At 40.2% G+C, this 25,460-nt stretch overlaps 1 protein-coding gene across 1 annotated transcript in view; it reads left to right on the top strand.

The window, feature by feature from the left end:
* The first annotated feature begins 4,119 nt into the window (after nt 1-4,119).
* cables2b (Cdk5 and Abl enzyme substrate 2b) overlaps nt 4,120-25,460 on the top strand; it is a 65,640-nt gene continuing 44,299 nt past the window's right edge. Inside the window, exon 1 of the mRNA XM_038306609.1 lies at nt 4,120-4,760. Coding sequence (XP_038162537.1) covers nt 4,195-4,760 — 566 coding nt within the window. The 5' untranslated portion in view covers nt 4,120-4,194. The remainder of the gene's footprint in view (nt 4,761-25,460) is intronic.

Raw genomic sequence — 25,460 nt, 5'->3', positions numbered from 1 at the left:
TCCTGTCACATACAAAGGTTTTCTGAAAGTTTAAAGCAACGTCGTGTTGTATTATTTGTTAAATTAGTATTTTTATGCTTTGTTTTGCTCTTCTAGCAAATAAAACCCTCTGTTTATAACAGGGGTAAGCAATTAAAAATCATCAACCAGTAAAGGTCCGGAGACATTTTTAATTATAATCTGTTACTTTAAACTGAATTTAACACTGGAATAAAAAGCAGTTTTTAATGCATCTATGTTATACATTGACTTTTCAAATAAAAAAAAAATCTATAAAAAAATCTGAAATTTTTTTTGAAGTAGAGAACAGTCGTTCAGTTTGGTATATAGACAATTTCCTGATTCACATATTTTATAAAACACCTGAACTGAGCGTTTGCTTTGTTTTTTTCTTTCTTTTTTCTGCCCTTTTAAGAGTGAAAACAATAAAGAAAAGCCAAAGATCCAATCTAAAGAAAAGCAAATAAAAAAACCTAAATATTTGATTCCAAAATGGATTAGATGAAACGAGTGCTGGAAATACAGTATGACTGTTGGAGTCCAGTGGTGAGGAAGCTAAAGCTGCAGGAGCTGCTGACAAGTTGATGAGTGTTTGAATAAACATCCTTATTGATCCTGATACCAGAGATAGCAATGCTATTCTGAGGCTCTACTGTATGACTTTAAAGATGTTTTAAATAGATTAAATTATCTTTATCCTTGATGTTCTGACTTGAGGCTCAGGGAGGTTTTATTAAAACTTAGACTTGCTGTAGATGAGTTTTTATAATTAATATCAGTTCATCGTGAACCACGCAGAGCTGTTGCTTTGCTGGTGAGGAACTTAGTTCTACAATTTTGCCAGAAGATGGCGCCTTGTCTGATTATGTCTGCTGATCAAGCCCACTGCTGGACTTCTATTTAGGCTAAAAGATATCTATCAATGCTGAAACTTGGTCAAATAACCTTGTTTGTTGTGTCCACAGAGTTTCTTTGGTTTGGAGTTTTTTGTTTCTGTTTTCTCACCTTCATTTTCAGCGTGTGCCAGGCAGGTGAAGCTCCCAGCTGGCACTCATCAGCCACAATCAAGGAAGCAGTATTTAGAGGAGTGGATTCACTGAGGAAGACGACAGATGGTTACCTATACCAGTGGTAACTGGGTCCCTCATCAAAGACTTCCAAGTTAGTTGAACTTGTTCTAATCATCTTACTTACCAGTCGTGTCTCTGATTCCGTTTTAGTTTTTTTCTCCTGCTGAAGGCTGGCTCCTGTTCCTCCCTCAACGGCGCTTTGCACTCCTCCCTAAAAGGCTTCCTTTCAAGATCCTCTTACTCTGATTCCAGTCTGAACAATAAAACCCTTCAAGTAAACTCTGTTCTCCCGTCGTACGTATTGCCGCTGAGCCAGAGTCTTGATCCGAAACCATGTCATGTTTTATCTGGATCAAATGGTTTTTGGTCTTTTCTGTGTAGGCACATAATGGGACTATGCCCCTTTAATTTCAGTTCAATTCAGTTTATTTCTATAGCGCCAATTCACAACACATGTCATCTCAACACTTTACAGTTAACCAGATCATCCAGTTAGATTGAAAGTTTTATATCTAAAGGAAACCAGCTGATTGCATCGACTCATTGACTCTTCAGCAATCCCTCACACTAAGCATGTTTGTAGCGACAGTGGAGAGGAAAAACTCCCTTTTAACAGGAAGAAACCTCCAGTAGGACCAGGCTCAGTGTGAGCGGCCATCTGCTGAGGCCCACTGGGGTTCAAGGAGACAGAAGCAGACATAGAAAAAGAAGCATAGATACAAAAGGCAACTGTCAACCAGCTCCACAGGCGGCCCCGTCCAGGAAACACAAAGCCAGGCAGACGAGCTCCGAGCCAGCTCCCATGTCAGAGGATGAAGAGAGCACATCCAACCAGTCACAATTAGAGAAACAGGACTACACTGGAAAACAGGCCAAGCTCCAACATCTAGAAACAAAGGTGTTGATGGCAGCAGCACAGCTGATATTTCTCTCCAGGATGGAGTCACAGCCAAACAGGAACAGACCAGATGAAGCTACTATGAGGAAAAAGCAGAGAGAGCAGAACGTTAGAGATTGAACTAACAGATTCTGCAGAGTGGGAGAATAGAGATAGAATGAAGCAGAATGATGAAAAAGGGGTCCCTATGTCCTCCAGCAGTCTAAGCCTATAGCAGCAGAACTATAGAGATAGCTCAGGATAACCTGAGCCACTCTAACTAGAAGCTTTATACCTTTGAGGTAAACATCTTCATGGATGGCCAGCTCACCAAATATGCTTTAAAACAACTTTTTTTCATCAACAGCTGCAATAATTTGTGTTTTTTTTCTGAAAGTGTTACATAACCTACATTTTAGCCAATTTTGCTTTTAAAAAAAGGCTCAGAAGTATGGAGAGAAACTAATTATGGTCATCTTTTTTTTTTGTATGCACCGATATGGTTCCACACAGACCTAGCTGTTATTTTGAAAAAAGCTATTAAACAAGAAAGAAAACTTCTGCTTCTAGTTTATTCCCACGATATCAATCTGAATTAGGTGGATCTCCATGCTGTGGTTGTTTCAGATTAGCCGGGTGGCGCCGATTCGCCTGACTGACGCATTACAGATGTAGAGGATCAATAGGTGACGACACACACACCCTCCCCGCCTGCAGAGATTACAGTGTGTGATACCCTGCAGGATATATTTAGCAGTCTGCTAGTAAACTCAACAGTGTGACTGTCCTGCTAGAGCAGCGAGATTCACTACAGGCCAGGACTGTGTCACTGCAGGGGATCAGTGCAGCGGGAATCCACCGAGCGGGAATCCACCGAGCTTTCTTAACAAAGGGGCAACAACCAATCAGAGCTGCTGTCATACAGAACTGCATCATCTGCTGAGAATGAACCACCGCAGTGCTGAAACTTCAGAGGGGAGACCTCTGAACGCACAAACGTCCAACAAAGTATAACATTGTTAAAGAATAAATACATATTTATATAATAATTTTAATATTAACAGGGAGATATATTAGCAAAAAAGACATTTATTTAATAAAAAAAGCAGTGAGAACCAGTGTTAGTTGAAAGAAAGCCAGTCACTAAAGACTCACTTATGAAAGATAAAAACACAAAGATTTGTCACAAAAATGTTTATCAAAATTTACTTATTTTTTATTTTTCTCTGAATTTTTAACTGAGTTGTTTAAAATCTTAAATCTATATATGCTTTTTTCAGTTAGCAGCAAGGCCACTTATAGATCATTATAACAGCAAGACAATTCAAAGTGTCGTACATAATAGGAAAACACAAAGAGAGAAGTAGATTATAAGTAAATTATAAAAAGAGTTATAGCTTGATTAATACAGATGAAAGAATATTAGACTACAACTGAGCTAATGATGTTTCGATAGCTCAGTTAAAGGCCACTCAAAACAAATGCTTTTTTATTTAAGGCAGCTTCAGGTTTCGGCACTCAGTTAAGTTTGTTCCAGATTAGTGAAGCATAAGAACTAAAATAATTTTCTTTATCTATAATTTTGGTTCTTGACGTACGTAGATTTGATCCAGAAGACCGTGGCTGTTTGATCCACTCTTTAGGCAGACCTGTAGAGGCACCACTGCAGTGATCCTTTCTTCTACAGATGAACACATGAATTAGTTTATCAAGGTACTGGAGAGGCATTAGTCCTTTAATCCTGGAGATGTTCATTGGGTGACAGAAGGATGACTTTGTTCCTGTATTTATGAAGGTTCAGGTCTGACTTTATCACTACACAGAGGTTTAGAGCCTGATTAGTGTTTTTTTTTTAGCTGGGTTCACTGATGCTGTGCGCTAACTTTGAAACTTTATTTCAGCTTTATTTAGATATGTTTGTTGTTATAAATCGATTTGCTTAAAAAAACAAATTATTATTATGTATTAGAATTTTTAGTTTTTTTGGTTAAAAAATGTTATGATATAATTTCTTATTTTCCAAATGGAAAATGATTGTTTTTTGGGTTTTATTCCATGCTGAGCTCTTTATTTACCTAGCAATGTTTACAGCGTGTACCGCTTTCATACGTCATTACGTATTTTCATATTGACCAATCAGCGCGCAGGAAGGCATGGAGCGCTGTAGCGCCGGGTAAAAGGGATTTGACAGTCGCGAGCCTTGAGTCGATCCGCTCACTTCGCCTCCTCAGCGGCGCCGGTGGAGCCATGGCGGCCGCTGCCTTCGGACAGCACGGCGCGGTCCTACCAGCCGCGGCCAGCGGCAAAAAGACGCTCAGTTACCGGGAATACAACAGAAAGAACCGGGAGAACTCCCGCCGAAGACAAGCCGCTCTTTTGTTCCTGACTAACATCTCCCTCGACGGGCGGCCGGTTCGGAGCGACCCGGCGGAGGATGGAAGAAGCCACGAAAATGAAGCCGAGTTTGATGCAGCGAAGCCCGGCTCCGCAGCGGCGGCGGACCCCGCTTACACCATCAGCTGCGGGACATTTAACAGCCTCTCTGCGGGCTGTGGCATCGCTACACCGAAGACGGGGCTCCCGGTGCCGCCGATCCTGGTCCTTCCATCCGACGCCGGGTTCAGTGATGTGGGGAGCGCGGAGGTGCTGCTGGGATGCCGCCGGGGCTCGTTCCCCTCACCGGGGGACGGTAACCTGCTGTCCGCCTCCCCGTCCAACGCCAGCCTGCTTCCGTCCCCGCTGGGACCGCGGAAGTCCTCCACGCTGCTGTCGGTCCAGAGCTGTAACTCGGTGTCCTCTGAGCCTCGGCACAGGTGAGAGAGAAACCGCATCTTTCTGGTTTTTAAAGCATGAAGCAAAGAGAGAATAGATCCTCAGTGACTAGAAGTGTTTTCATCAAACTGAAGAGGCTGTTTGGGAATGTCTCCTGTTTCAACCTGCCTTTACTCCCCCACACACTACTACTTTGGAAAAAAAAAATAGCAAAGTAAACATTTAGACTCTTGTTTTCCTACAATGAACAGATTTTAAACCACTTTAAATTTCATTTGTTCAAATTTTCTTAATTAATTTTATTTAAAAGAAGAAAAGAAGCAGATTGTTCCCATATTTGTTTATTCCCTGCCTCTTTAAAGTCGTAGGAAAATCCTATTTAAATATCAAATCATTCTGGCTTCAACATGTATAAACGTTCTCTTTATCAGACAACGTTTTCCCAAAATTTAGAGAATCTCTATTTAAAAACAAATTCTGTCTTAAAATCTGTTTTTTTTTCCTTCTATTATTCTATTCAGGTCAGTTAGTTCTACGTCAGCCTGAACACCTAAATTCGGCCAATCATATATCAACGGTCATCTGTCAATCAAATATTTTCGGTCATAGCATCTTGATTCATATGACGCAGCTAATATACGCAACGGTTGAAATCAGAATCCTTTCCTTTCCCATTGAGTTCCGACCCAGTGTTCACGGGGATGGACGTCTGTGTCTTCGGCAGGCGTAGAGCTAATGCCGGGGATACACTGTACTGTTTTTTTTTTTCCAATTGTTGCTCGCAGCTCACGATGTCTGTGCAGCATGATGGTCGCACATTGTACGACCAACTTAACAGAACTGGCAGTGTTGGGAGGCAAGGGCTCAAACATGTACGGCTGGAAGCCTTCTACACCAAACTACGCCTGAATGTGCTCATGTGCAGAAAAAGATAGCTAACGGGACGAACACGAAGGGACGGCCTTACGCAAACATATCGCCACAAATGATTGACAATTAGGAGGACCACTTATTCAGGTGATCCACCCGGAAATAAAAGATCGTCCTCTATAGGATAATCATCAACCAGTAGGGCCCTATAATTTCTGCTATCACGGAATCGCAGAATTGGCAAATTGACGCGGAATCTAGCGTAAACACGGAATTTCTACATTTGAAATGAAATTCTGTTTTTGTGTGGGAGAAGAACATACGTCGTGGGGGGAAATGCACACCGGGGGACGCAAATCTAAGCGACACAACCCCTCCCGCTCCGTCATTTCCACTCCCCCTATCAAAATATCGAAAAAATGGCGAAGCGGGTCTCCACAGCTCCGCTTTCGGCGAAAAAGTTGAGAAACACAACGCTAAGCCCCGAGTACAGAGCCGGTTACAAGTAAAGGTCCAGAGACGTTTTTAATTATAATCCGTTACTTTAAACAGAATTTAACACTGAAATAAAAGGATGTTTTTAGGCATCTATGTTATATATTGAATTTTTAAATAAAAGAAATATGAAAAATTGAAACATTTTTTTTACATTTTAAAATCTAAAGTGTTTTTTGAAGTAGAGAACAACAATTGTTCAGTTTGGTTTATAGACAAGCTCTAAAAGCGCGCGCCTGTGAGTTCACGAGTCTACGGAAACCGCGGCAGACCAAACCAGACGAAAGTGCGCATTCAGCTCGGCAAAGAACTCATGCTCTTCCTCAACACTGAACTCCTCAGACATTTTTCTTTCGTTGTTTCTTTCTTTGCACAGGTAAACAGCACATTTCTTCTTCTACGCTTGCATTATCGGCAGAGCAGACGCTGAATGCGCACTTTCATCTGGTTTGGTCTGCCGCGGTTTCCGTAGAGTCGTGAACTCGCAGGCGCGCGCTTTTAGGAAATCCTATACACCACTGTTTATGCTCTAAAAACATTCTAAATCACTTTGTTTCGAGTAAATTCTGGACGCTGCCCACTCAGGACACTTGGAATACATTGGACGAGCAGTATGGAGGAATATTGACACGTTTTTTGTGGACTTTTATGGACCTTTCTGCCTCGGGCGCCATAGACCTCCATTATTTGAATGTCAGCAGACAGCAAGAAGCCTCCCAGATCTCCAGATGCATTTGAGATATCAAAAAAGTACTCCAGAGTGTTGTTCAGCATGGGGGTGAGTAGAAAATGAAGGCTAATCATGTTTTGGGTGTACTATTCCTTTAACTTCACACAGGTGCACTCGTCCATGAGGCCTGAAAGAACTCGGTTGTCTTGGATTTTATTTAGACGTAACCGAGTAAAGGATGCCAGATTAACTGGATAAAATTAAAATTTAGATTTTCTTGAATTTCCTCCTACTTTTGTTGGAGCTCCTATAAAACAAACAGGTGTTTGTAGCATGACGCTGGCTAGCACAGCGCTGAAGACCAGAAACCAGCCGGTTGTTTGGTTTAGCAGACAGGAAGTGAACCCAGGAACGGTTAAAAGCCACCAACAGATGGCATGAAGTCAGGGTGTTTGTTTTGGTGAATTGTGACAATCAGGTGTTCTTTGGTTGTGCATTGGAGATACGAACGCATCCAGATCCTGGAGGCATGCATGGACTCCATGAAAACAGCGACAGAAACGTGCAGAAAGGAAATAGATGAATTTAAATGAGAAAATTTGCCCAGAAGTATATCATCAGACCCAGCTGGGGACTGTGGTGAGGGTTTGAACTTTCTGCGTTTCCTTCTGATGTTGAAACACTCCCCAGTCCTCCAGTTATTTGTCGCTTCGAGCTTATTTCAGCTGATTACTTTAAAAGAGACGCTGCAGCGCCGCAGCTGATCGTTGTTCCTTCTCTGCCGGCTTCTCTCTCTGACCCCATTTGAATGAACCTATCTCTTCACCTCCACGCTGTTCTTCCTGGATGCATGAACCGTCGCCATCAGATAGAGGTGCATCAGTCCTGCTCTGTTTTGCATCGGTTTGCACAGGGAGGCTGTGTGTCAAATCCTGCCAGCTGGCTCAACACTTTATTAGCCTGCTGACTGAACACGCGTTCTGTGACACATGCAGATGATGAAGTCGCGCTCCTACATACGGCTGTCGTCCGTCATCTGATATCAAACCAAACAGGAAAAAAAGCACATTCAGATCTGTCTTTGATATTAAAATCAATCATAGAAGCAGACAGTTATTGTCTCTGTGGGTTGAGAAACAGAGAGGCGCTGTTTAAATAAATAACCTATAAAAAAGCTTTTCCTTTTTACTACTTGTAACAAACTCTTATGCATATTTTTTATCTCAGTGTCTTTTTGTACATGCATGTAATATTTATAATTAGTTTCCAAACCCGTTGAAGTATTTTTGTGGCTCCGGTAATAAAGCTTGTGAAGACAAATAATAGATGATAAGTCTAAAAGTTCTTTTTACAATATGTTGAATAAAAAAATACTGGTAAAAAATAGTTCATTATTATTATGGCAAACCAGCGTCCATGGCATTTCAGTCTGGACTAGGGATGGAACGGTTTATGAAAACCGTCTGAACCGGTTGGTTCGACTGTTTCGGTTTGGTTCGCGTGTGTTACGTTCGGTTCATGCGCTGCTCCTTTTTCTCATAGGCAAAGCGTTTACACTCCAGAGCAGAAGGTGGCGGTACTGCGACCAAAGCCAACCACCAGTAGTAAACAAGAAGAAGAAGAAGCAAAGCAGCGTAGCCGGGTGTAGCAGAAAAAAATCAGTTGTTGTGGAGAATTGTGTGGGTATGGCGAGTGGGAAAGAACAGGAGTTGGAAGACGCGCCAGCAGCACTTTATAGGTCTGCTGTATGGGACCACTTTGCATTTAGAGTTACCTACGATGACGGTGGAAAGAAAGTGGTGGATAAAAGTGCAACAGTGTGCAAGCATTGTGCAACACGTTTTGTTTATGCTAACAGCAACATGACCAACATGTCATGCTAACCCCGAAATCCCACATACTCCGTCAGCGCTCCGGCCCGCTGCGCTCCAGACCGCCTGCAAAAAGCAAAGCCTACAGCCTCCACTGTGGCTCCCGTCCGCTCCCCTCTGACTTCCTTGGAGATGGTAGAGAGCATGCGCCAGATGATTACATTCAGAGCAGCAAAACATGCGGAAATGATCCAGGGTTTCCGCGGATCATTAAAAATAATTACAATTCATTAATTTTTTGGGGATTTCGGGATAACAATCAATATATACCGAACCAAACCGAAAACTGTGACAACGAAACTGTGAACTGAACCGAACTGTGGATTTTGTGAACCGTTCCACCCCTAGTCTGGACAGGAGCTGATGGAGCCTAATTTTAAAGGCGGCCTTAACAGAGTCAGAGGAAACGGTCTAAAACAAATCAGATCATAACTAAAGATGGGGATTAGAAACATATTTTATAAGGAAAAGTTCTTACAGCTAACGTGACTCTGCCAGATGGATTTGCTCCGCATATCCATCTGGAAACCTTCCGTTGAAGTAATTTTGGGAAGGGGCAAAATACTGGTTAGCTGATTGGCCTATGTTGGTGATAGACGGGCCAAATAAACCAATCAGATCAACGAAGCATATGACGTACTAACAGAGCGACGACGAAAACACAACCACAAGCCAGGCTACTCTTGCTGAAACCAGTCGGGAGAAGAGCAAAAACATCTTTTCCTCTGAGAAAAGCCTCCAGAGCAGTGTTTTGCTCTTCTTTCAGTGAAGAAATACTCTGTAATTCCGATAAAACTTGCTCGATAGCCACGCTAACGCTAGTTTCATCGGCTGAAGCCGCCATGTTCTTTAGACTGAACTGTCGCGCTTCTCGTTGCGTCACACCTCAACCCGCCTCAAAGCCAACGCTGATTGGACGTTCGTTTGGTGAACGGCTCCACATTTTCTTTAACGGAGAGTTTTCAGACTGATCTGCGAGTGAAACTTTGAAAGCTTGCGAGATCAGGATGGTCTCATGAGGCTATCTTACAGCAGCCAGCTGTTGAAATTTTACATCTCTGTAGCTGAAGACGTTACTGTTAAGCCGGGCATATTCTGCGACTTTTTTGTCCTGCAAGAATCTTTCGATCTGGCCGACTTTCAGCCTGATGGTGCCTGGTGTACAGGGGGTAACGAGGGGCGATCAGCCTCTAACGACCACCTCCCCATCAGGAATCGTGAGTTTGGGAGAAAATCAGACATGTTTGAAATTCAGTCGGCCGTCCTAAGGTGGTCGTGGGCAAATCGCTCAGTGCGCAAACAAGGATTCTTCTTCTTCTCAGGTGAAAACAGAAGCATGGCAAGGGTGCAATGAGTGAAATGGAGTTCTTTCTGTCAAATTGACAGATCGTAGTAGCCACGTTTGCTCAGCCATGTCTTTGTCCAAATACGTCGTCGCCTTTTCTTTTTAGGGCTTTCAGCACAAAATTACCCAAATTGCCAAGGGATTTGGCTCCCGGATAGACGAGTCAGAGTAGCGCCATCTAGTCCCACCTGGTTTTTAGACTTACAGTGTTAGCAGGTAGATCGCATCAGAGCGTCGGGTCGCACAGTGTGAGAACAAACATTGTAAGCTGTGATCTTTTAAACCCTGAGGTTTCGTCGTAAAGTGTGAGCTGTACCTGCGCGCAACGATTGAAAAAAATCGCACAGTGTTAGCCCGGCTTTATGCTACGTTCAGACCGCACTCGCTACAGGCAGCATAAGCAGCTGGTTTACATGCAAAGCCAATGGTTGACGCACATCAAGGCGCAGCTAAATATCCTGCAGCTCATTTTTCTCAGGAAATACATTATTAACCTTTAACACATTATATCGTTTACTACATTTACTATTTTTGGTGAGGGAAAAACCTCATTTAGGTCTTTTTAACAAAATAAAACCGAGTGCGACCCGGATGTATAGCTGGATGCACAAATGAGCCGATGGCGAGTGCGCAGAACGGATCGTACTTCCGGGACGGATCAGGTAGTGACATGGCAACTCTTTTTACCCATGATGCACTTTGTTCTTTTTATTTCTCTGTGACCCATTTTGTTGATCAGCAGCCCTGATCTGTACCAGTTTAAACCACAGATTACTGTGTGTTTAATAATATTAGATGTTTGCTGTGTGGATTCCAGCTATGGATAAAAATTCAGACATTTTCAATAAAGTCAAATTAAAATTGCATTTTATCAACAGTGATGTAGTTGATTATTAACCTGTTAGCTCATAACCAAAATAAATAAAATGAATATTTATCCAAACAAAACACTGGCTACTTCCTTTACCGACATAGGGTGGTTTCCAGGGGCGACCGTAAAGAACTATTTGAACTAAACAGTCTTCAAAAATAAAAATGAAAAACATAAATAGTTAATTATTGATGCAAAATCATTATAGAAGACTAGAAAGTCAGTGACTGTACTCAGTTCTTTGTGTTTTTTCCAATAGCTTATTAATAAACTGTTAGCAAACTAATGTCAAACATTAAACCAGATAACGCAGACTGGCTTTTATCTTCCTCTATTATATCAATGATTCTTTCTAAACTGTTTTAATACAGATGGAAATCATGATTCATGTTAACATCTGTTTATATAAGTTTTTTTTAGGGCTGAGTAGTCATTTCATTTCTATTCTTTAACTCTTCTGCTTATCCTTGCAGCTTTAGGTTTTTATAATTAGCCGTTCCGCTGCTTTGAAATCTCTCTGATCCAAAAATAACCTTATTATTATCAGCGCTGATAGTCGATAGATGAGAGGAGCTCTGTGGAGAAGAATCCACTGCTGCTTGAGACAAAAGATATTTAGAAATAAAAGTGATGTCCTTGCAGGATTCCAGTAGAGGTCCTGGTTAGGATGCCTTTTTATTCCACACTGCTGTGTGACCTGAATACTGATTAGTTATTAGCGGGCAAACAGCTGCTTCACTAAAACAGGGAATGGAAGCAGATTCAACTTTTGTTTTGTCATTTGTATTATTGGGGTTTATTCAAAATCAGTCTATGTTTCACATCTTAAAGTTTAGCTTCATAATAAAAACGTGACATTAGGGCCGGGTGGTTCGACCTAAAATTGAATCCTGCAATAATGGTGTATAATAACTTTGAATTTAAGGTGGAAAATAATCATAAAGAGCAAAGATGATAAACTTTTTACAGCTTTTATTTGGCCCGAAACATGAGAAATAAATAAACCCCAAAATGTTATCCTGTTAAATTATATAATTCAACAGAAACCATAGAAGTACGTGATAATGTTTTATATCCATTCTTATTGATATCATACTTGGTGATGTGACTGTGTTTTAAAAGAATTAGTTGAATTAATTCCAGTGTTATTAAGTCATTTATTGCAATTAATTGCATTTGAATCAAACAGTATCAATAATATAACAATTATTTAAATTTATGAACCTTTTTTAACTCTTAAATGATTGAATTAATAAACATATGAGCACATAAACACAAATATTTAGATAATTCATCAGATTGGTTTTAAAAGTTATAATTATTTAGAAGAAGGTCATTAGTTATAGCACAAAATGAAAATGGTAAAAAAAAAAAAAAAAATGTAGTTCTGGTTTGGAAACTTGTCCATCAAGCAAAGATGTAAAACACAGTCCTATTGGGCCGATTAATTGGCCGAGTCAGACCCTCAGAATGCAGTCAGGTTCTGATAGTGACCCAAATGGTGGATTTATGTTAGCCTAAATGGGGGGTTACGATTAGGCAATACTAGGCAGTTGCCTATTGCTAAAACGCCATCAGAACGCTGATAATATTAAGTGTGTCTCAACCCCCCCCCCCCCCCCCAGTGTCCACCATATTGGATCAGTCCATTTGCTGCACATGTTCAGAAAGGTCCAAACAGACAGCAGCAAACCATTTGAAAACAAACCATGCAAAGAGCAGTGTTGCCAACTTAGCGCTTTAGTCGCTATATTTAGCCACTTTTCAGACCCCTCTAGCACTTTGATTTCTAAAAAGCTCCTAGCGCCAAATCTAGAGACTTTTTTCTGCTACTGGAGACTTTGGAGACAACATCTAAAAGCAGCGAACTCTGCTCTCCAGAGCAAGTAGATTGGTAACCCCGCCTCCTGCTCTCCTCTATCTTGTCTGCTGTCATGATTCATGCAGCTATTATTTCATCCAAATGAAAAATGGAGAACAGATAAGCAGATCATGGCTTGTCTACAGTGAAAAGAAGGACTGGGTTATTTACTTTGGCCTTTTTGGAAACACAGGAAGGAGCAATCAGCTAAGTGAGCTTAGTGCTTGGAAAAAATCTTTCATTCCTTTTGAGACCTGCCTGTCTTTGCTTAGGGCCCCAAATTTGCTAAATCCGCCCCTGGCTGCAGGAAGCCCACCCTGGAAGCCTGCAGTTCTAACTCTGTGTTCACTGTCCTCCTCAGCTTTTGATTCCCTGCATTTAAAGCTAAAACTCCACTTGTGTGACAATCTGAAAGGAAACGTTTCCACAGATAAACTAGTTTTAGTTATAAAGGGATCAGATTTCTTCTCCTTGTTGCTTTTATCACTCTCAGCCACTCTGAAGAAACGGCTGATCGTATTTTGTGCTGCCTGTCGGAGTCACACATGCTTCTCATTCCTGGGAGAAAGGATTTTCTTTTTTGGTTTGGTCAGAAAAAAACAATAATTGTTCTGTTTTCAGCCAGCAGTCATGCTCTGTTGCTCCAGACGGCTCATTAGGAGAACCCTGAAGGCTCCTTTGGTGTCAGAAACATTTTAAAAAGATATTTTCTGCTTTTTTAATAAGCAAATATCTCAGTGGATAAATGACCGTTTTGTACTTTAAAATGCTCTGAAATATGATGACGTTTACCTTTAAATGAGGTGGTTGTTGTCGGGGAACCAAATAAAGCCTGAGAAGATCCTGACTTCACCGAGTGACGACATCCAGCCGACGGTTCAGTGACCTCATCGAGTCCTCCTGACCCCGCACTGATGAAACACACTTGTTCCTCCATGAAACTGATGATGTCAGACTGTAAACTCTCTGACCTGATTGGCTGATATTTCTCTAGCTCAGTGGTTATCTGACTCACCGAAAGCGGAAATAAAAAGAGGAAGCAGAAGAAGTTTAACCTGAGCATTTCTATCTATGCGTCCCTCTGGGTTTGAAAATATTGTTCTTAATCAGATTAATACTAATAATCTGAATAATCTGGTTTAATTTAATGTGTGAATATTAGTGGAAGACTGCAGCTGATTTATAACACCCGGAAAAGCAGCTGTTTTCTCAGCATAAAGTCATCTAACCACCATATTTGTGAGAGATTCATAACATTTCTAATGTTAAGTCAATTTGAGTGAACTTAAGTTACCTGACCTTTGACCTATCTTTCTCAGCGGAGGTCGCCCTCTTAATGCAAACATCCAGTTTGTTTGGCTGAAGTAGAGGAACTGGTCATTGTACCACGTTTAAAGCGGTCTGCAATGAGTATTTAAATATATATATATGTACGTTTTTACTAATGTCTGTAAAAAAATATATTGGGGATTTAAAGGAATAGTACACCCAAAACATGATTAGCCTTCATTTTCTACTCCCCCCCATGCTGAACAACACTCTGGAGTACTTTTTTGATATCTCAAATGCATCTGGAGATCTGGGAGGCTTCTTGCTGTCTGCTGACATTCAAATAATGGAGGTCTATGGCGCCCGAGGCAGAAAGGTCCATAAAAGTCCACAAAAAACGTGTCAATATTCCTCCATACTGCTCGTCCAATGTATTCCAAGTGTCCTGAGTGGGTAGCGTCCATAATTTACTCGAAACGAAGTCATTTAGAAGGTTTTTAGAGCATAAACAGTAGTGTATAGGATTTCCTAAAAGCGCGTTCACGTGTCTACGGAAACCGCGGCAGACCAAACCAGATGAAAGTGCGCATTCAGCGTCTGCTCTGCCGATAATGCAAGCGTAGAAGAAGAAATGTGCTGTTTACCTGTGCAAAGAAAGAAACAACGAAAGAAAAATGTCTGAGGACTTCAGTGTTGAGGAAGAGCATGAGTTCTTTGCCGAGCTGAATGCGCACTTTCATCTGGTTTGGTCTGCCGCGGTTTCCGTAGACTCATGAACGCGCTTTTAGGAAATCATATACACTACTGTTTTTGCTCTAAAAACATTCTAAATGACTTCGTTTCGAGTAAATTATGGACGCTACCCACTCAGGACACTTGGAATACATTGGACGAGCAGTATGGAGGAATATTGACACGTTTTTTGTGGACTTTTATGGACCTTTCTTTCTCGGGCGCCATAGACCTCCATTATTTGAATGTCAGCAGACAGCAAGAAGCCTCCCAGATCTCCAGATGCATTTGAGATATCAAAAAAGTACTCCAGAGTGTTGTTCAGCATGGGGGGGAGTAGAAAATGAAGGCTAATCATGTTTTGGGTGTACTATTCCTTTAAGAATTTTTCTTAGAAATAATAAGAAATGATTAACTTGGCTGGATGTCGTCCTACTCAGCTACTTGATGAGGCAGCATTTTATAAACTTATTTGTTTTATGTTTTGAAAAAATTAGTTTTAGTCGCTATGGAGTGAATTCTGTTCAAGTTTTGTGAAGGAAAAGTCTGATAATTCAGAAATCAAACTTCTGAAAGTTCTTTAAATCTGAAATGATTCCATCCTGTTCAATAAATGATCAGTGTTTTTAATTCAGAGTAATTTTCATATGAATGTGCTTTACTGGAGGCATCCATGTCTGTCAAAGAACACTACTGCCACCTACTGGTTTGTGACGTCACGACGCGGTATCGGCTGTTGATCAAGTCCCAGTGCTGTATCTGGTGTCCATGGAAACGTAGCTATCTAGTCTCTTTAAGTGTTGAACATTATTTTGTCCTCTGGTGAAAAATAAAATCTCTCTGTAAGTAAATTGGTCACCAGCTAGTAGCTACACTGAACTTCCTAACTTTAGAAAGTTAGGCTGATTTTTTAAAAAAACCTGCATTAATTGAAGTGTTACAAACCAGTCGGCTAACTTATATTAAAATGCTTTATCAGTCCAAAGCCTACAGGTTCACACTGAAGGCAGCTTAGAGCTCATGCTGCCTCTTAGCAGCGTTGCTCGTCTGGATCCAGGAAGTTATCAGCTGAAACACCGGGCCGCTGCATCAGAGACGCCTTAAACATAAACGTTTATCAGTTCAGAAGATAAAAGTAGAGCAGTTGGAAACTGACTGACATCATCTGTATGACTTGGAGTGTGTTTCTGATTGAAAGCAGCCAGGCCCCTTTACCCTGCACACACACAAGCACAGACATGCTTTCTGTCTGCAACATTCACTGCTTTACTACACAGCCTTCGATCACTGACGTTATTAGGAATGACTTTTATATTAAAGTTACAGCCGATTAGCAATATTCATCAATATCCCGCTAAAGATTCTTAGTCATCCAGGTCATAGTCATTCCAGAAAAGTTAAAAAACAAGTTTGAAGACGTTTCTCTTCCATCCAGGAAGCTTTTTTAATTCAAAATGTCAGGAATAGTGTTGAGTTCCACGTTTTATCCAGTAAACCAACAACATTTTTGCTTATAAAACATGCAAATTGAAATGGACGAACAGGTCCGCCCCTTTGGAATGGGGGTCGTTTGAGTTCTGTTAGCCTGTAATACCTGATAATGGGGGTTTAAATCCCACCCATCATGGCGATTCGATTCAGTGTCAATTTCCTGACCCAATGATTAGATTATTTTTGATACTCAAAAATACACCACCAGGGGTTGACGTTTAGGATTTTTACCACTTGCCCTTTGGGCAAGTGACTTTCACATTTAATTTGCCCAGAAACAATTTTTACTTGCCCAGTATAATGTTTGATAAATAAAGTTCCTAATATTCATTTTTGTATATATATATATCAATGAAACATGTTTGTTTTTAAAATGTTTTTTGTAATTCAGTATTTTTTAAGTTTCCAGGTTCCTGGTGTGTATCTGCATGCGTCAGATAATGAACTCAAGCCTACATTACCGCGTTAACATGCTTTTCAATCCTTCCTGCACATTCTTTTCAAACTAAACTTTGCTTTAAACTGTTGTGTGCTTGGAAAAATATAAATTGTAAAGTTAAAAATCTAAAAAAAGAACTTGACAGGTTAAAAACTTAAGATAAATCACAAGACAGAAGTCAATGTCACAAATGAATAACTTATTTTAGAGTCACGGTATGTTTATACAAGATAATACTATTAATATAATGTGACTTTTCTAGAGAATCAATATACATAGTTATTTTATTCAGGGTTTCCACAGTCTGACATCATTTCAGAATTCCCTGACTTTTAACTGACTCAGGATTAGTTTTCCCTGTTGTTTTGGTAACTACATCAAAATTACCGCTAGGTGGACAAAAATCACACCATCTGGCGGAAAATCTCGCAGCTTTTTCTAATCACGCGAGAATGTGAACAAAACAGCAAAAATGGCGCCGGCAACGCTTGTGGGTCCTTTTTTAAGCGAATGTCTGTGATTTTAAAGTAATTTTGAGTGATAAATAATTTTTTTTTGCGATCATTTCACTTGCCCGGCGGGAAAATGCAATAAATTTGTACTCTCCCGACAATAAAAACTACTTGCCCCTGGCGATCGGGCAATGGTTAACATCGAGCCCTGACCACCATACGATTCGATAAATTTTTTGCTTTTAACTTACAGGCTAGAGAATGTTTCAAATTTGAAATAAATCAATGAAAGCTGTAATATCGTTATGCATTTTATTTGAGAAACAGCAAATAACAGAAGTTGAAAAGTTGTACTCCACCTAGGCCTATGAAAACCTCATTCACTGGAAAATAATAATTCCTCTGTGTTATAGATTCTGAAAGGCCTTGCATCAAAAAAATACTGCAAACAGAAAGAAAGAGAATGCTGAAGGAAGTGTGGTAGGAGGGCAAAATATGTTTAGCGCCACCGCAGCACGGGAGTCAGAATTACATCCAGGAGCAAATGGATAAAAATAGACCGGAGAAAAAAACATGAATCGATTCTCTTGCGGACGTATCGATGCATCGGATCGTCGGCTTTTGGATCGATGCATTAATACAAAACGATTATTGTTTACACTCCTACCCGATACCTGTCTATGTATAACACTCTTTCAGAGACATCCTCGGCTTTAGCTACTCTTGATGTCTCCGCCCGAACATTTCTTTTTCTTCAACCCGCTCACCCGGTTCAGTTTGCATGTTGTCTACGCCAGCGGTCCCCAACCTTTTTTGCGCCACGGACCGGTTATATGTCAGACAATATTTTCACCGACCGGCCTTTAAAGTGTGGGGGGTAAATATGATAAAATAAAATAATACGACTGGCATAAAATCAAATACAAACAGCATAAAAATAAAACTTGAGCTTGTTTCTCCGAAACAAGCCGGTCCCATCTAGGCGTAACCGGAGACAATGACACGAAGTGTGCTCCTGATGTCCAGCCTGCTCCGTAGCTTTGTTTTGGTCGCTCTAACCGCGGGAAATTGGATGCGGGTTAGGGTTATGGATAAGATGCGTCTTGACCTGAATTAACCTGTGTCAAGAGGCACAGATGCACCGACTGACGTAATTGGGAGAGAATACCCCAATTTTTAAAATATTTTTCTAAAAAAAACATCATTCAGACTCTGATCGTCAAAATAATATATATGTATTTTTTTCTGTGCGGCCCACTACCAAATGACTGACGGACCGGTACCGGTCCGCTGCCCGGTGGTTGGGGACCGCTGGTCTACGCCGCATGCAAACTGGTCCACTCTATAATGACTATGACCTGGATGACTGAGAATCTTCACCAACGTATTGATGAATATCTCTAGTCGGTTGTACCTTTTAATATAAAAGTTATTCCTTATAACGTCTGTGTTCCTGCCTGTTTCACTGCCACCATCAGTGGTAAAGCAGTGAATGTTGCAGACAGAAAGTATGTCTGTGACATTTTGAATTGAAAAAGCTTCCTGGATGGGAAGCGAAACGTCTTCAAACTTGGAAACAAAGTCCAGTGGATTGTTTTTTTTTTTACTTTTTTGGAATGGTATTCATCAATATCAGGCATGCATTTCTGTAGACATTCAAAATCATGAGAAAACGACCACACTTCTGACCAAACAAGAGTCAGAAGGACCACTTAATCAACCTCCTGAAACATAAACAGCAACAAGATGGAAATAAATGCTGATTGTTGATATCAGCCCTGTTTGACTTATCAGAACAAAACAATGAACTAGTCCCAAAGTTTACACTCATATATTATCCATCATTCAGCCATATTCTCTCAGTAAACTGTCCATTATGTTTTATTTTTATTTCTCTAAAAAGCGAGATTGCTTGAAGATTCACGGAGACGGCGTGTCCTCTCTGAGTGACACACATCCTCCGGGGTTTGTGGGCATCACGCTGGGCTCCAGACTGTTATATTTAAAGCCTCTTCTCGGCTTCTGATTGGCAGATATCTCCTTATGACTGTCAGAGACTGTGGAGGTTGATCTGAAGTTAAAATAGTTATTAACTGTGTCGTGTTTTAACTGAGTTTATGTTGATGACACAAACAGGAAGTTAAACCCACACATTACTGCCTGCAGCGTTTGACTCCTGCTGACTGTGATGCCATTCACTGGTAATCTGGTTGCTTTGGTAAGTTCTGCTCCATCCCAGCATCTCTGATCAAAGAATTGCCAACAAAAGAGGCTTCCTGCTCACAGACCTACACCATCCTAGCTGTCTGTCTCTGATGTAGTTCCCTTTAGATAAAGGATCTCCTCCTTTATTGCTCAGCCAATGCTAGTGATCCATGTTCTGTTTCTGATGATCTCTGATGAGCAAAGGCAAATAGCAAAACATAGACGGACGAGTAGATGGAGAGTTTCTGTCTTTGGTTTGGCATTTTTCTTCACTCACAGAAAACCAAAGGGACCTTTGTTTCAGTGAAGGAATCCCCAACCCGTTGATCAGTACCTGACGCTTTTCCACTCGACTGCAGCTCCTGTTTATGCGCTGCGTTGAAGAGGTCAACAAAGCAACATCATCTGCGTAAAGCGTTGATTTTGGTTTGTTAAACTAGTAACCTTCCCATCGTTCTGCCAGTGGTTGAAGAAACAGTTTTTGCTGTATCCGCTCTCACCCTGCACCGACTCTACTGGCATTTTCATCCAATTCTCATGTACATTTTGGGCAAACTTAGAAAAGAAAAATATATACACTACCGTTCAAAAGTTTGAGGTCACATTGAAATGTCGTTAATTTTGAAGGAAAAGCTCTGTACTTTTCTATGAAGATAACTTTAAACTAGTCTTAACTTTAAAGAAATACACTCTATACATTGCTAATGTGGTAAATCACTATTCTAGCTGCAAATGTCTGGTTTTTGGTGCAATATCTACATAGGTGTATAGAGGCCCATTTCCAGCAACTATCACTCAAGTGTTCTAATGGTATAATGTGTTTGCTCATTGGCTCAGAAGGCTAATCATGTTCACACATCTGAAAACAGTTTAGCTCGTTACAGAAGCTACAAAACTGACCTTCCTTTGAGCAGATTGAGCTTCTGGAGCATCACATTTGTGGGGCCAATTAAACGCTCAAAATGGCCAGAAAAAGAGAACTTTCATCTGAAACTTGACAGTCTATTCTTGTTCTTAGAAATGAAGGCTATTCCATGTGAGAAATGGCTAAGAAATTGAACGGTGTGTACTACTCCCTTCAGAGGACAGCACAAACAGGCTCTAACCAGAGTAGAAAAAGAAGTAGGAGGCCACGTTGCACAACTGAGCAAGAAGATAAGTACATTAGAGTCTCTAGTTTGATAAACAGACGCCTCACAGGTCCCCAACTGGCATCTTCATTAATTAGTACCTTGTATAACTTCAGAGCCAGTAGCCTGTTTGTGTTTTAGGTTAACTGCTTTATTTTTTTTTAAATTAATATCAGGAAACTAAAAAAAATCGATATTAAATTGGACACCAAAAAATCACGATATGTTGCCAAATCGATTTTTTTTCTTTTGAGGAACCACATGTAGTTAGCTAGCATGGTCTAAAGATTAATAATAGAATGGCTGTGTAAGAACGTCCGCCCTAATCACCGTATAGGGCACTTTATTTTGGTTACGCCATTTTGGATGAGTCTCTGAAGTCCCTGAACTCAAATTTACCACAATGCACCTTGAAAAGTAGTGATCATCCATGGTCACTAGACGGGCAGATATATCCCAGATTGCTTTGTGAGCGCTCTCCATGCAGGTACGTTGCGAGGAGGCGGAGCTACGTGACCAACAGGGGACCAAGAGTAGTGATCATCTGTCTGAATGGTCAGTTAACTGAGTTCGCCATAATGTTCCCTATATAACCCCCGATCTATATAGTGATTGAGAGATTTAGGGGTTAGGGCTGTTGTTCGGACACAGCCTATGAGTTTTTTATTAATGTTCTGCATTCGGCCAAATTGTAATATACCGTGTACTAGGGCTGGGCGATATAGAAAAAAAGCGTATCGATAAAAAAAAAAAAATGCATATTGATCGATATCGATAATTATTGAAAAGATTTGAAACCATATTTTATGTGCAGCTCTGCCTGGACTTTTTATAATATTGGTAAATGATTTAATTTTAATAAAAAACACAAACACAGACTTGGAATTAAATCTTTATCTAACCAACATTTTTAACCATAACAGAATTGTTTTAAAGAAAAATAACTTAAGAGACCTGAGTTATGATATTAAAGACTGACAAAGAATAAACTAAAGTCACCAGAAAAGTGACCAAAATAAATATAACCACCATTCTTCTAAGCTGAACCTGGTTCAGATAGTTTCCTGCTTTAACCTGAGTTATTACTTTGAAGTTTCTGGCCCCTCAGCATTTTTATCTCAATTGTTAGAACTACGTGGGAAACTGCCCAGAACTGAAAATATATATATATTTTCCCGAAATTCCCGAAGATTCCTCAGAGGAGAGCCGCGTCGGGGCCTACACAGCTCGTACTCCTGCGGGTGTGAGCGGCTGAGATGATAAAAAAAAAAGAAAAAGTTGGTTGTGTTATCAGACTTGGTTTTCACTGGTTCCCTACATATTTTCCAGATGACTGTGGTATGTTTTTGGTCCGACTTGCCATGACCGAAATACTGCCAAACTGGCGAACTACAAAAACCTTTCTTTGGAACAATTTCCTCCGCCTCTCCTTGCTGCGACATCTTCATGTGCTCTGTGTTGTGGTTTGAGAGGGCGGCGCTTTGTGACGGCGTGCCTGGATCCACGATTGTGATTGGTTGGGAGGAAGTAGTGACTAGCATAAACCTACATGCTAGGCTACAATGAGAAGGAAGGAAAACTGAGTTTCAATTTTATCGAACTTTTATCGACTCTCTTTTTTTCTATTGCGCCACACGTCTATCGATCGATATATATCGTTATTGAATTATCGCCCAGCCCTACCGTGTACTTGTTTTGATTCCGTTGCAAACGATTCGCAATTCTGATTCTTTTTAAGAAGAATAATAAAAGTTTACATGTTATAAATTAGCTGACTGGATGAGAAGTTCTGAACTTCTCAGAGAAATGTTATTCCTTAAACATCAAACTTTTTGTGAACGTAACTTTAAACGATTACTTAGTTTTTTTTTTACCAAATCAAAACCCATAAATCTGTTAAAATATGAAATAAGAGGAAGAATGTATAAAAAAGGCTCAGCTCTCATGGCAGATGTTGCGCTAAAAAATTAGAGGAGGAAGACATTTCCTCAGGAAACTTGCGTTAGTACGCCTGATCAAAGATGTCTGTTCATACCTGCTCATTGCCCCTGCTGCTGGAATTCTATTTAGGCTCAAAAATGATGATTTAAACATCATCAGGACTGATACTTGGTGGAATTTTATAATTTATAATGTGACTATGAAAGGTTTTCCTTTCTGCTGTTTTTGTTTTCAGAGTCAAACATAGTAACTGAAGTGATGTAGCTCTAACAGCTTGTTTTGACTGTGGCTCATATAAGATCGCCATCAGAATGATAATTCTAGTCTATAACAGCTCCTCCTCCGGGTCACACCACAGACTTTAAGGGAAAATGACGCTTTGGCTCTCAGAAATGGAAAGTGAGCTGTTTGTTCAGAAGGAGAGGCTTTAACTCAGAAGGAAAAGATGACAGCAAAATCAGACACGTTTACTGGAAATAAAAACTCGATTTGAATCAGATCCCGATATGTTAAGAAGGTACAGCAGCCCCTGGCCTTTAAGGGACCCTAACATAATCTGTGGTAATCAGATTAAAATCAGCTCTTCCAATGGATTTGCTTCAGTATGTTACAGAGGGATGGCTACCAGACGCAGCAAACGCTTTTTTTTATATCCTGATGAACATATTTGGACAGAACAGCAGTGATCAGCAGACGGTCGGATTCATCAGAAGGTTCAGATTGGCTCCGTTTTTATCTGGGCTTCATTTTTTGTAGCTCCACACAGAGCCGACAACCCACATGTCCTGTTGTCAGTGAAGATCATCTGTTTTTTGAGTCTCTTTGGCAGTTTTTAGATGGCAGCTATAAAAACCGAAGCTCTGAAGATGCATCGGGGCTGTCGCAATAATTGTGGCATCAAAGCAGCTATTTTTAAAACATTAACGAGACGGAGAGGAAGGCAACGGAAAGCAGAGAAGAGCTGAGAAAGATCAGGCCTCTGATAAGATAATTTCAGCTTTTTATGGGCTTCCTGGATGAGTCGATGTTTCCTTCATTGAGTCAGACAGTTTAACGCCCATCACTGAATTCAGAAAGTTTAAAATAAAGATCTGAATAAAAAGGTCATTTAAGTTTTCCTAAGCTTACACTGAGTGGTTGTTGGCACATTTTGATAAAACTCATAGAAGAGAAAAATATTTTCATGGAAAAAACTGGATTAAAATATTCAAAAACATAAGTTTCTTCTCTCCTTGCATAGTATTTCATGTTCTGCTTTATTTAGGCTATAAAACCAGCAGCTATTATTGGTGATTGTTTATTAAACTCTCCCCAAACTGAGACTTTTCACTGGAAACAATCAAAATCTAGATAAGTAATTTTTTTCTTAAAATAAGTGCATTTTTCTTGGATTGAGGAGGTAAAAGAGACACTCTGCCAATGGAACAATAAAATTTACACCTAAAATAAGAAAAAACAATTGCATTGTCGTTTTCCCAGTGCATTTTATCTAAATATCTTATTTTAAAATTAAAAAAAACTCATTCCATTGGTAAAACTACTCAAATGAAGGGTAAATGCATTGAATTTTGGACATTTTTACTTATTTCTAGCCCTGGATGGAGCTTATTGACTGATGAAAACATTAATAACTTTATTTTGTTATCACTTTTACCCGATGTATTCCAGCATCCAGCTGCCATGCACGTGGGCATTGTCAGTTTCACTATAGCTCTGGTGAATTTCAATGGTGAAGTCCTCTGGAAATCTTCAATAATTGTTGTTGATTGCAGATGTGTCTAGTAGTTCCCATTGATTTAGCTTGTAAAGCGGGGAGAATGGCGCTAGGCTTACCGCACCGTGACGTCACTGCTGGAAGATGGCAGGAGGGAGGGGTTACTATATTTGGGCAAAAATGGCCGCTCCCAGACTCTGTGATCGTGATGTTTTACTGATTAATGCTGAATTCATGAAATCATCACAAACATATTAGTTTTAGGTATAAATAATGATCCATTGATTATTCCTGGCTGACCGAACTTTTACTTTAAAAATGCATTTTTGCTCTAAGTGCGTCTCTCTGTTAGCTGGTGGACGAGTATTTCAATCATCGATTAATCATGAATAATCTAATTAATCGTTTTTTTCCCAATAATGATACGTTCACACTGAATGCGAATGTTACAGCTAGGGATGCACGATATAATCGGCCCCCTATCGGTATCGGCCTTTAAACTGAATATCGGACATCGGCCACCCCACCGATATTTAACCCGATATTTGATCAGCTTCTGAGTTTCTAAAGTCTAAAAAAAAAAAAAAAATACTACTTCTTCTTCTTCCTCAAAAACTTCTTTTTTACAGACTTAAAAACTTCTAAAGACGAGGGAAAAAATATTGATCCATTAAAATATCCCAATACCTTCATATGCTGATAAATTGCTATTTAAAAACACCATATCAATCTCTTTTACTAATGAAATATTGCTATATGTCATCGTTATGCTACGAAATCCCCCAAAAATTCGCGAAATTTTGCTATATTTTTATATGTTGATATATTGACGCGGTATCGATCTATTTTACTAACAAAATCTCACAAGAATTTGCTAAATATCACGAGAGTTTGTAACAGAACGATGAAATTTCACGAAATTTTGAAAGTAAAATAGATCGATACCGCGTTTTTAAAAATCAATTTGATATCAGCATATGAAAATATATTTGAGTATATTATTTTTCAAAGTGTCAGAAATGGATAACAAAACTGCTATTTTCAATGACTACTTATTTTTGTCCAGCTTTAACATCGGTATTGATATCGGTTATCGGCTACATGAGTTTTAAAATATCGGCATATCGGATATCGGCCAAAATCCCAATATCGTGCATCCCTAGTTACAGCTGGAGTCAAGGATTCCTCTCCTCTCCTCTCCTCTCCTCTCCTCTCCTCTCCTCTCCTCTCCTCTCCTCTCCTCTCCTCTCCTCTCCTCTCCTCTCCTCTCCTCTCCTCTCCTCTCCTCTCCTCTCCTCTCCTCTCCTCTCCTCTCCTCTCCTCTCCTCTCCTCTCCTCTCCTCGTTCGGACCCTAAAGGTCACTTCCTGTCAGGATGTTGGTCAT

Source organism: Cyprinodon tularosa, unplaced genomic scaffold (assembly GCF_016077235.1).
Source record: "Cyprinodon tularosa strain WSP-4 unplaced genomic scaffold, ASM1607723v1 ctg587, whole genome shotgun sequence".
Lineage (NCBI taxonomy): Eukaryota > Metazoa > Chordata > Actinopteri > Cyprinodontiformes > Cyprinodontidae > Cyprinodon > Cyprinodon tularosa.
The sequence above is the reverse complement of the archived record's forward strand: the minus strand, read 5'-3'. Positions and strand labels throughout refer to the sequence as shown.